Source organism: Bradysia coprophila, unplaced genomic scaffold (assembly GCF_014529535.1).
Source record: "Bradysia coprophila strain Holo2 unplaced genomic scaffold, BU_Bcop_v1 contig_152, whole genome shotgun sequence".
NCBI lineage: Eukaryota > Metazoa > Arthropoda > Insecta > Diptera > Sciaridae > Bradysia > Bradysia coprophila.
In genome coordinates this window covers 1-13,488 of record NW_023503424.1, presented here as the reverse complement: position 1 = coordinate 13,488, position 13,488 = coordinate 1, and the positions used below count along the sequence as shown (strand labels likewise).

Below are 13,488 nucleotides of genomic sequence, written 5' to 3'. Positions count from 1 at the left end.
TTATCATACGGAGTAATTTTCGACTTTCCAAGAAAATTTTGTTTGATACAGTCCTAAACTTTAAAAATATTTGATTTCAGTATATTTAGCTAATCTTCTGTCACATCTTTTGACAGCTTTTTACGTTTTAGTACGTTTTCTCTCCCAGCAGCAAAAACCCTATCCCAGTACAAAAAGTATATCGAATGCCGCAAATGCATTTAAAAACGAACATTCGTTGAAATACTTTTTTATCACACCAAATCTTTATCATTTTATACAAATATGTTCATCTTTATAATAACACAACATCGGTGATTTGCATGCAATTTAAACAAAACCAAATCAATTGTTCATGTGTTACATTTACATTATGGAAGAGGAATGTCTTATTCTTTATCCAAATTTGTGCACAGCTAACTTTCTTTGTTTAACAAGTGTAACTTTCTGCAATAAGTCACTAAATAAACATTTCGATAAACTACAAAATAATTCAAAATATTGTATTGTGGCTTGCCTACGTCTACGATATGCAAATTTATTAAATTTTTGTGGACGAAAGAGCGACGCAATCTCAATAAACTAAACAGACATCTGAAACAAATTATGATCGGATCTACTACCCTCTCGTTTTCATACGTTTTGTTCATTATTTCATTATTGTTCTTGACATTAGAGATTTTTTTTTTTCATTGTGCAAAAGTCAACCGACAAGAGGACAGCGAATTATAAAACTTGTTCTTCAATTTGTAAATTTTAATTTAATTTTTGTGCTTTATTGTGACTTTGATATCAATTTCTATCAGTATTTTCGAAATTAGTTCAGCTAAATGCAAAGGAGTTGCGTGTTCAAATGTTGGATTTGTTGTATTAAATCAGTAAAAATGTTTTCTGTTTTGATCGTCTACAATCATTGTTTGGAATATTCTGTTTCGAATAGTTAACAATATTATTAACCAAGATGGCTCAGTATGTTTCTCAATTCGTCGGTCCGAAAATCAATAAATTGAAACAACTTTAAACATTTTGTGACCTTAACGCCATAATATCAGCTGTGGCTCAAAATATAAATACAAAAATCAAATTAGAATTTCTTACGTGTAGTCGAATTGACTTCAGACATAATTTTGTCATTTCGCTTGCACGTAAGGTGCGAGTTTTTTTAAAAGGAATTTTAACGTGATCTTATGTGTTTAAAGATTGAATTAATAGCTGATGTGTTATGTGACAATAAAGTCACGAAGCGTCGGAAAATGTTTCAATTTTGGATATTTTTGATCGACAAATCGAGAGACATGAAACCTCTAAAATGTGCAATAACTATTCGGTATAAGTATTACCGCTGTGCATTTTATATGTGATTATGATGGCCAATAATATTGATGATGTCTCTAATATCTGCAAGTTCGAACAAAACGCCTTTACGTTGCAGTTTGTAAATGGATGAATTCCCTAAGATGAAACAACACGCCTTTACGTTTCTCTTCGTAAATGGAATTGTACAAACGCCTTTATGTTACATTTCGTATAAGGATGAATTCCCAAGGATTGTACAAAAATACTTTACAGTAAAGGCTTTACGTTACATTTCGTAAAAGGATAAATTACTAATTGATAAGATTAACAATAAACAGATTATCATTAAGAAAAAAAAATTAACAAAATGTTTGTTAAATCCTAGCGATTTTTGATTTTGATTTTTTGGTGAGATTTGGTGACATCACAAAAATTCGCATCACAAAGATCCGCACTGACTTAAAACACCTCTTTGTCTTATTTTGTCAAAAATTGTTCACTCCTTTTATTTGATTGCAAAGAAATTTTCAGAACAAACAGAAAGATGCTTTAAAGAGGAGGTATTTCTTGTCTACCTCTTGAATAAAAATTAAACTCCATGTGAATACGGCCGCAAAGCTCACAGTAGTTGAAATTTTCTAGATTAAAAGACTTTTTTAGCAAATAAATCTACTGAATTGACCCGATTTGCTCATCAATAAGGTATGCAACTAAGTGTGTTTACGGCCCTCGCTTCGCTCTGGCCGCAAAGTTCACACTCGTTTGATTTTTTTTCTAGCATAGACAGCAAGAAATCACTCCATAGAAGTCTTTTCAGAACAAATCATAGATTATTGATCCATCATTTTCCATTAACGTTAACTTCGTTAGTAATTTCAGTTCTGTCGAAATTACTCCGTATGATAAGGAGACAGAGCCATCACAAATTTCATTCTTAGTCGAATAATTTTTTTTGTTGAGGATTATTCAAGCTATCGAGCAACAAGCAAGTCGAACTTTGATGTGAGACAAAATATTGCGTTGCGTGTTTCTGTCTTTTTTACCTATGCATAAAAAATGCATATAAATCGACGACATATTTTCATGGTCGGCAATTTGTCAATTTTAATTTTGTTTACGAGATCCCAAAATTGTTCTTCCCCCGAAGTAATCCATGAATCGTCTGTATTCAATTCTATTTGCATTCAATGCAACACTTTCAAAATGGATCTTATCGATATAATTTTAACATTTAATGAATTTTGTAGGCGGATTAGCTCAAAAAAGACAATTTTTCTTTTAAATAATTGCGCCAATATATTTCGTCTTTAGTTCAAACATTTAAAAAAAAGTCAAAAATGTAAAAACAACTGATTTTGTCATGCAAAATATAGATAAAAATTGACAAAATTGCCGACCACGAAAATATGTCGTCGATTTATATGCATTTTTTATGCATAGGTAAAAAAGACAGAAACACGCAACGGCAATATTTGTCTTACAAGCAAGTCGAACTTTGATGTGAGACAAAATATTGCGTTGCGTGTTTCTGTTTTTTTTACCTATGCATAAAAAATGCATGTAAATCGACGACATATTTTCATGGTCGGCAATTTTGTCAATTTTAAATTTTGTTTACGAGATCCCAAAATTGTTTCTTCCCCGAAGTAATCCATGAATCGTCTGTATTCAATTCTATTTGCATTCAATGCAACACTTTCAAAATGGATCTTATCGATATAATTTTAACATTTAATGAATTTTGTAGGCGGATTAGCTCAAAAAAGACAATTTTTTCTTTTTAAAATAATTGCGCCAATATATTTCGTCTTTAGTTCAAACATTTAAAAAAAAGTCAAAAATGTAAAAACAACTGATTTTGTCATGCAAAAATATAGATAAAAATTGACAAAATTGCCGACCACGAAAATATGTCGTCGATTTATATGCATTTTTTATGCATAGGTAAAAAAGACAGAAACACGCAACGCAATATTTGTCTTACAAGCAAGTCGAACTTTGATGTGAGACAAAATATTGCGTTGCGTGTTTCTGTTTTTTTACCTATGCATAAAAAATGCATGTAAATCGACGACATATTTTCATGGTCGGCAATTTTGTCAATTTTAATTTTGTTTACGAGATCCCAAAATTGTTTCTTCCCCCGAAGTAATCCATGAATCGTCTGTATTCAATTCTATTTGCATTCAATGCAACACTTTCAAAATGGATCTTATCGATATAATTTTAACATTTAATGAATTTTGTAGGCGGATTAGCTCAAAAAAGACAATTTTTCTTTTAAATAATTGCGCCAATATATTTCGTCTTTAGTTCAAACATTTAAAAAAAAGTCAAAAATGTAAAAACAACTGATTTTGTCATGCAAAAATATAGATAAAAATTGACAAAATTGCCGACCACGAAAATATGTCGTCGATTTATATGCATTTTTTATGCATAGGTAAAAAAGACAGAAACACGCAACGCAATATTTGTCTTACAAGCAAGTCGAACTTTGATGTGAGACAAAATATTGCGTTGCCTGTTTCTGTCTTTTTTACCTATGCATAAAAATAGTCATTTGTGTACCTGTTTTGGACGATTGATTTTAGGCAATTTCGCGGATTGTAGGCCGAACGAAGTGAGGTCTACAAGCGAAAGTGCCTTAAATCAACCGTCCAAACAGGTGCACATGTGAGTTTTCATGCAGAGGGCCGGAAACCCGAGAAATTCGAAAAAATTGCCCTCATTTTTCGGCCCCCGAAGCATGAAAATGCATATAAATCGACGACATATTTTCATGGTCGGCAATTTTGTCAATTTTAATTTTGTTTACGAGAATCCCAAAATTGTTTCTTCCCCGAAGTAATCCATGAATCGTCTGTATTCAATTCTATTTGCATTCAATGCAACACTTTCAAATGGATCTTATCGATATAATTTTAACATTTAATGAATTTTGTAGGCGGATTAGCTCAAAAAAGACAATTTTTCTTTTAAATAATTGCGCCAATATATTTCGTCTTTAGTTCAAACATTTAAAAAAAAGTCAAAAATGTAAAACAACTGATTTTGTCATGCAAAATATAATAAAAATTGACAAAATTGCCGACCACGAAAATATGTCGTCGATTTATATGCATTTTTTATGCATAGGTAAAAAAGACAGAAACACGCAACGCAATATTTGTCTTACAAGCAAGTCGAACTTTGATGTGAGACAAAATATTGCGTTGCGTGTTTCTGTCTTTTTACCTATGCATAAAAAATGCATATAAATCGACGACATATTTCATGGTCGGCAATTTTGTCAATTTTAATTTTGTTTACGAGATCCCAAAATTGTTTCTTCCCCCGAAGTAATCCATGAATCGTCTGTATTCAATTCTATTTGCATTCAATGCAACACTTTCAAAATGGATCTTATCGATATAATTTTAACATTTAATGAATTTTGTAGGCGGATTAGCTCAAAAAAGACAATTTTTCTTTTAAATAATTGCGCCAATATATTTCGTCTTTAGTTCAAACATTTAAAAAAAAGTCAAAAATGTAAAAACAACTGATTTTGTCATGCAAAAATATAGATAAAAATTGACAAAATTGCCGACCACGAAAGTATGTCGTCGATTTATATGCATTTTTTATGCATAGGTAAAAAAGACAGAAACACGCAACGCAATATTTGTCTTACAAGCAAGTCGAACTTTGATGTGAGACAAAATATTGCGTTGCGTGTTTCTGGTCTTTTTACCTATGCATAAAAAATGCATATAAATCGACGACATATTTTCATGGTCGGCAATTTTGTCAATTTTAATTTTGTTTACGAGATCCCAAAATTGTTTCTTCCCCCGAAGTAATCCATGAATCGTCTGTATTCAATTCTATTTGCATTCAATGCAACACTTTCAAAATGGATCTTATCGATATAATTTTAACATTTAATGAATTTTGTAGGCGGATTAGCTCAAAAAAGACAATTTTTCTTTTAAATAATTGCGCCAATATATTTCGTCTTTAGTTCAAACATTTAAAAAAAAGTCAAAAATGTAAAAACAACTGATTTTGTCATGCAAAAATATAGATAAAAATTGACAAAATTGCCGACCACGAAAATATGTCGTCGATTTATATGCATTTTTTATGCATAGGTAAAAAAGACAGAAACACGCAACGCAATATTTGTCTTACAAGCAGTCGAACTTTTGATGTGAGACAAAATATTGCGTTGCGTGTTTCTGTCTTTTTTACCTATGCATAAAAAATGCATATAAATCGACGACATATTTTCATGGTCGGCAATTTTGTCAATTTTTAATTTTGTTTACGAGATCCCAAAATTGTTTTCTTCCCCCGAAGTAATCCATGAATCGTCTGTAATCAATTCTATTTGCATTCAATGCAACACTTTCAAAATGGATCTTATCGATATAATTTTAACATTTAATGAATTTTGTAGGCGGATTAGCTCAAAAAAGACAATTTTTCTTTTAAATAATTGCGCCAATATATTTCGTCTTTAGTTCAAACATTTAAAAAAAAGTCAAAAATGTAAAAACAACTGATTTTGTCATGCAAAAATATAGATAAAAATTGACAAAATTGCCGACCACGAAAGTATGTCGTCGATTTATATGCATTTTTTATGCATAGGTAAAAAGACAGAAACACGCAACGCAATATTTGTCTTACAAGCAAGTCGAACTTGATGTGAGACAAAATATTGCGTTGCGTGTTTCTGTCTTTTTTACCTATGCATAAAAAATGCATATAAATCGACGACATATTTTCATGGTCGGCAATTTGTCAATTTTAATTTTGTTTACGAGATCTCCAAAATTGTTTCTTCCCCCGAAGTAATCCATGAATCGTCTGTATTCAATTCTATTTGCATTCAATGCAACACTTTCAAAATGGATCTTATCGATATAATTTTAACATTTAATGAATTTTGTAGGCGGATTAGCTCAAAAAAGACAATTTTTCTTTTAAATAATTGCGGCCAATATATTTCGTCTTTAGTTCAAACATTTAAAAAAAGTCAAAAATGTAAAAACAACTGATTTTGTCATGCAAAATATAGATAAAAATTGACAAAATTGCCGACCACGAAAATATGTCGTTCGATTTATATGCATTTTTTTATGCATAGGTAAAAAAGACAGAACACGCAACGCAATATTTGTCTTTACAAGCAAGTCGAACTTTGATGTGAGACAAAATATTGCGTTGCGTGTTTCTGTCTTTTTTACCTATGCATAAAAAATGCATATAAATCGACGACATATTTTTAGTGGTCGTCAATTTTGTCAATTTTTATCTATATTTTTGCATGACAAAATCAGTTGTTTTTACATTTTTGACTTTTTTTTTAAATGTTTGAACTAAAGACGAAATATATATTGGCATTTATTCCCTTGACTGAAAGTCATGGGTCTTACGGATGATAAACACTCTAAAATGTTTGTCACAAAATGTTCACTATGATTGAAAATACATGAATGTATGACCAAAAATCTTAAATACAGAAAATGTTTGTCACACTTTGTTCATTTTTTGATAACACGATAACTCGAGTAATTCTCATGGATTTCCAATTTTTTTTTTTATTCGACGGGGAATTAAATTCCTGAGGTTAAGTTCGAAGATGGGCTATGATGTACCGATGATCTTAAAGATATTCCCAAAAGAATTTTTGTCTCATTGCTTGATAACACGATAACTTGAGCAATCTTCAACTGAGTTCCAAATTATTTTTTTATTTGACGAGGAATTAAATTCTTTAGGTTAAGTTCGAAGATAGGCTATAACAGACTGGGGAGCTCGGAGATATTCTCGAAAGAATTTTTTGTCTTGTCTCTTGATAACAAGATAACTCGAGTAATTCTTAGTGGATTTCCAAAAACTTTTTTTTATCGAAGAGGAATTCAATTCCTCAGGTCAAGTTTGAAGATGGGCTATAACGGACCGGTGATCTAAAGATATTCTTAAATAGAATTTTTGGCTCGTCGCTTGATTCCACGATAACTTGAATAATCCTAAACGGATTTCCAAAAACTTCTTTTTAATCGGACGGGGAATTCAATTCCTCACGTTAAGTTCAAAGATGGGCTATAATAGACCGGAGATCTCTGAGATATTCCCAAAAGAATTTTTGGGTCAACGTTTTGATAACTTGAGTATTTCTCAACAGATTTCCAAAACTTTTTTTTAATCGAGAGGAATTAAATTCCTGAGGTTAAGTTTGAAGATGGCCAATAACGGACGAGTCACCTTAGAGCAGGTCTTAGAGATATTCCCAAAAAGAATTTTCGTCTCGTCGGTCGCTTGATAGCACGATAGCTTGAATAATCCCTCAACAAAAAAAATTATTCGACTAAGAATGAAATTTGTGATGGCTCTGTCTCCTTATCATACGGAGTAATTTCGACAGAACTGAAATTATAACGAAGTTAACGTTAATGGAAAATGATGGATCAATAATCTATGATTTGTTCTGAAAAGACTTCTATGAGTGATTTCTTGCTGTCTATGCTAGAAAAAAAATCAACGAGTGTGAACTTTGCGGCCAGAGCGAAGCGAGGGCCGTAAACACACTAGTTGCATACCTTATTGATGAGCAAATCGGGTCAATTCAGTAGATTTATTTGCTAAAAAAGTCTTTTAATCTAGAAAATTTCAACTACTGTGAGCTTTGCGGCCGTATTCACATGAGTTTAAATTTTATTCAAGAGGTAGACAAGAAATACCTCCTCTTTAAAGCATCTTTCTGTTTGTTCTGAAAATTTCTTTGCAATCAAATAAAAGGAGTGAACAATTTATGACAAAATAAGACAAAGAGGTGTTTTAAGTCAGTGCGGATCTTTGTGATGCGAATTTTTGTGATGTCACCAAATCTCACCAAAAAATCAAAATCAAAAAATCGCTAGGATTTAACAAACATTTTGTTAATTTTTTTTTCTTAATGATAATCTGTTTATTGTTAATCTTATCAATTAGTAATTTATCCTTTTACGAAATGTAACGTAAAGCCTTTACTGTAAAGTATTTTTGTACAATCCTTGGGAATTCATCCTTATACGAAATGTAACATAAAGGCGTTTGTACAATTCCATTTACGAAGAGAAACGTAAAGGCGTGTTGTTTCATCTTAGGGAATTCATCCATTTACAAACTGCAACGTAAAGGCGTTTTGTTCGAACTTGCAGATATTAGAGACATCATCAATATTATTGGCCATCATAATCACATATAAAATGCACAGCGGTAATACTTATACCGAATAGTTATTGCACATTTTAGAGGTTTCATGTCTCTCGATTTGTCGATCAAAAATATCCAAAATTGAAACATTTTCCGACGCTTCGTGACTTTATTGTCACATAACACATCAGCTATTAATTCAATCTTTAAACACATAAGATCACGTTAAAATTCCTTTTAAAAAAACTCGCACCTTACGTGCAAGCGAAATGACAAAATTATGTCTGAAGTCAATTCGACTACACGTAAGAAATTCTAATTTGATTTTTGTATTTATATTTTGAGCCACAGCTGATATTATGGCGTTAAGGTCACAAAATGTTTAAAGTTGTTTCAATTTATTGATTTTCGGACCGACGAATTGAGAAACATACTGAGCCATCTTGGTTAATAATATTGTTAACTATTCGAAACAGAATATTCCAAACAATGATTGTAGACGATCAAAACAGAAAACATTTTTACTGATTTAATACAACAAATCCAACATTTGAACACGCAACTCCTTTGCATTTAGCTGAACTAATTTCGAAAATACTGATAGAAATTGATATCAAAGTCACAATAAAGCACAAAAATTAAATTAAAATTTACAAATTGAAGAACAAGTTTTATAATTCGCTGTCCTCTTGTCGGTTGACTTTTGCACAATGAAAAAAAAAAATCTCTAATGTCAAGCAACAATAATGAAATAATGAACAAAACGTATGAAAACGAGAGGGTAGTAGATCCGATCATAATTTGTTTCAGATGTCTGTTTAGTTTATTGAGATTGCGTCGCTCTTTCGTCCACAAAAATTTAATAAATTTGCATATCGTAGACGTAGGCAAGCCACAATACAATATTTTGAATTATTTTGTAGTTTATCGAAATGTTTATTTAGTGACTTATTGCAGAAAGTTACACTTGTTAAACAAAGAAAGAAAAACACAGTTAGCTGTGCACAAATTTGGATAAAGAATAAGACATTCCTCTTCCATAATGTAAATGTAACACATGAACAATTGATTTGGTTTTGTTTAAATTGCATGCAAATCACCGATGTTGTGTTATTATAAAGATGAACATATTTGTATAAAATGATAAAGATTTGGTGTGATAAAAAAGTATTTCAACGAATGTTCGTTTTTAAATGCATTTGCGGCATTCGATATACTTTTTGTACTGGGATAGGGTTTTTGCTGCTGGGAGAGAAAACGTACTAAAACGTAAAAAGCTGTCAAAAGATGTGACAGAAGGATTAGCTAAATATACTGAAATCAAATATTTTTAAAGTTTATGGACTGTAAGTACTGAAATAAATCGGGTTAAGTTGGTTAATGGAAAATACTGAAGTAATAATCTGTTATTTATTCCGAAAAGACTTTTATGTGTCATTTATTGTTGCCTATGCTAGAAAAAAAATCATCGAGTGTGAACTTTGCGGCCAGAGCGAAGCGAGGGCCGTAATCACACGAGTTACATACTTTATTCATGATCAAATGAGGCCGAGTTTCAGTAGATTTAATTGCTAAAAAAATTCTCATAATTTAGAAAATTTAAACGAACGTGAGCTTTACAGTCAGAGCAAAGCGAGGCCTTCCATATTTTTTTTTAATCGACTAGGACTGGAATACATGAGGCTTAGGTTAGTAAATGGAAAGTATTGGAGTAACAATCTAGACTTTATTTCGAAAAGATTTTTTTGAGTGATTTCGTGGTAGTTGTTTGTATACAAAAAATTGAACAAGTGTGGACTTTGCGGCCTGAGCGAAGCGAGGGCCGTAATCCACACGTTCAATACATAATCAAGAAATCTTTTCACCACCGCTTATAGCAGACAATGGGACTTTCTGAAAAAAATTTTGGAATATAATAAAGCGAATGCGCAATTTATACGAAAATAAGAAGCGCGCAGATTCTCGTGAATTTAAGATTTCGTAACTTGACAGTTGTCATCTTAAAAGTTACGAATCGTATGGACATTCGCATTAAGGTGACAACCCAGAGTGCAGATTTTCGTATTTTCGTAACTTTAAAGAATTCGTAACTTGACAATTCTTGTACGATTTTATACACGCAACCGTCAAGTTACGAATATTTATTCAGTCAGTCAAGGGACCTGACCCACCCATAAGGTGGGGCCTAGTGAGTTACTTGAATCCAATCTGGAATTCAGCACCAAGAGGTGTTTTGAATGATTTGTTGTTACTCCAGAAAAGAGCATTACGTAATATTCACGGTTTGAAGTTCAGAGCTTCAGCGAAAGACTACTTTAACAGGTCGATCCTACCAATCGATTATTTTAATGCTCTTCAGACGGCATCGTTGGTTTTTTCCTTAAAGAACGATCTGATAAAGCACGATGTTGAAGTAAGACCGAATGGTGACGTCCACGATCACTTAACTAGGGGAAGAAATCTTCTTCATCCGTCATTTTCCCAAACCAGTTTTGGACAAAAGGCAGTAGAGATCCGTGGTTTCAGTTTTTTTAACAGTTTGCCATCGGCTTTGCGCGATTTGAATGGTATAAAGGCGTTCAAACGCCATCTGAAAAGTCATTTGTTCGGTATCTTCCGATCGCCTCATGAGTGGTTTTTCGGCAATCAACTGCAAAAGAAACTCAATTTTCTTTTCTTGATTTTTAACAATTTTTACTGTAACTTAAAACGTAAACATCTATAACATTATGGCCTATTAAAAATCCTTAACATTTTTCATTAGCACAATAATAAGAAGGAGAGATAAAAAAACGGTCGCTCGGTCGCGGCAAACAGAAACTTTTTACAAAATAGAATTTCCCTTTTACGGTTGTTACAACTAAAAGTATTATCACAAGAAATAAAATTAAAAATCAAAATTTATGCGCAATTAGTGCTTCCAATTCAGACCGGTTCAGCCGGCTTACTGGCGACAGCGACATAATTGTTGTTTTAAATTCATCATCGCGGAATTAATTGAATTTCTTAAAAAAAGGTGAATCGGAAGATCATAAAACTCTTTATGAGTCAAATATGCTTTGAATTGCAGTTAGGGCTGTTGGTGTAACAGAACTGGTCGAATGGAAACCCATCTCCCACTCTTTCCTTTATTTACAAAAAAAAACGTTCCAGCCCGACATATCCAACCAACATATCATCGACTCAAACGTAAACCTCTCCGGTTTTCTGTTCCGGTGTGCTTTTCTTCAAAGTCGACGGTGCCGACGAATTTCCTAAATTATTCTGCCGTCCTGGCACTGGCGATTTATTCGATGCGTCCGATATCGTTCGCATACGACCGACGTGCGGTGCAGCCGACAATGAACTGCTTTGCCGCGAAAGTGGGCGTCCCCTGATCCCGTCCACTTCGTCGTCCATTGTGTCGGATGGTATTTCGGTGATGATAACATTCGATGGAGTCGTTGGCGATGAATTCATCGGCATCGTTTGAATGGACACGGATACTTCGTGGCTGGGCGATGTGCCGTTCGTCACTTTCGGGAATAGAGTGACGCGCATCATGGACGGTGTGTTTGTAATTTCGGCAAAACTGCCACTAGATGTTACCGTTGGTATCACCACCGAGCGAGCGAGTTCGGCTGTGGTGGGACTGTTGGTGTTAAGGGTATTGTTCACCGAACCGGAATCCATTTCGTTTATGGGACTGAGCTGGAGAGTTGCTATTGGAAGGGTGTCGTCTTTCGTCGGTGTTGGATAGACACTCGGCTCGGTGGCAAGTTTTCGAGTTGCAAGCGCAACGCTTTCTGCTATATTCAAAATGGAATGCTGGTTGTTGCTGGACTGGGACGATGGCGTTGGCATCAAATTGAATCGATTCTCTTTGTCATTTGAAACGTCTGGTGTAGGGATCCGGGGACGGTTTTTCTGTGGTGCTGTCGAGAGTGCTCCGTTCAGATTTAATTTGGAATCTGTTCGAAGAGAGATACAAGTAAAATGACTGGTGTTCTGGGGGTATAAATTGTCATCATTCACTCACTTTGCTTCAAAAACTGTCGCTGTTGTCGATCCGATTTCCGACTCACAAATTTCTCGTACAAACTCATTTTATGCGCAGGCGGTTGAGTAGTCTGTCCTGGTAAGACCGCCTCGGGATTAGCATAAACCGAGTTGTTACGGTTTCGCTTGAATACGCCACCGGACGAATAGGCTGTCGACGAGCTCCGCACTGAACCCATGCGAGATATTTGTCGACTGAACCAATTCTTTCTACGCTCCACCATTGGAGTATCGACACTTTCCTGTGAACGCAATAAATCATAAATTAGGGGTAAGAAAAACACTTCGGCTATACTGTCCACTTACATAGTCTGCATACACGTCCTCACCACCCTTCGCTGTCGAAATATTGGCATAGAGTGCATCGTTTTGCTTCACTTTGTAGTGTTCGGCTGATCCTTTCGGTTCATGTTTGCGATAATGTTCGGAACCAACAGTGTACGGCAGCTCTTTGGGCACTATTTCGTCCCAATACTGATCGCGTAGAAGCTCCGGATGCTCCTCGTGCATTTCGTCCACAATCATGTACGACGCCTGAAAATAATTTATTGAACAACAATCATATCGCATGTAAACGGCGGCTCTGGTTTCGTAAGTAAATTACAGCAGTGCCTGGAGAGACATTCTGTGCTATGAGTTTTGTAAAAATTGTTTCGTAATAGAGAGTCCTCATATGTAAGCTTCGTAAGCTTAACATCAGACTTCTGTCGTTTGAGACTATTACTAACATTCTTATGGATTGCCCTTGTCCCTACGAACTTTGGTTTTTTGCATGACAAAATCAGTTGTTTTTACATTTTTGACTTTTTTTTAAATGTTTGAACTAAAGACGAAATATATATTGGCATTTATTCCCTTGACTGAAAGTCATGGGTCTTACGGATGATAAACACTCTAAAATGTTTGTCACAAAATGTTCACTATGATTGAAAATACATGAATGTATGACCAAAATCTTAAATACAGAAAATGTTTGTCACACTTTGT

At 33.8% G+C, this 13,488-nt stretch overlaps 1 protein-coding gene across 1 annotated transcript; it reads right to left on the bottom strand.

The window, feature by feature from the left end:
- Positions 1-11,165: 11,165 nt before the first annotated feature.
- LOC119075044 (myosin-G heavy chain-like) lies at positions 11,166-13,056 on the bottom strand. The gene is made up of 3 exons (XM_037181439.1): positions 12,808-13,056; positions 12,482-12,743; positions 11,166-12,413 (listed from the first exon to the last, which is right to left on the bottom strand). Exons 1-3 carry the CDS (start codon positions 13,024-13,026, stop codon positions 11,647-11,649), a joined length of 1,248 nt encoding a protein of 415 aa, XP_037037334.1. The 5' UTR covers positions 13,027-13,056; the 3' UTR covers positions 11,166-11,646.
- Between the last annotated feature and the right edge of the window lie 432 nt (positions 13,057-13,488).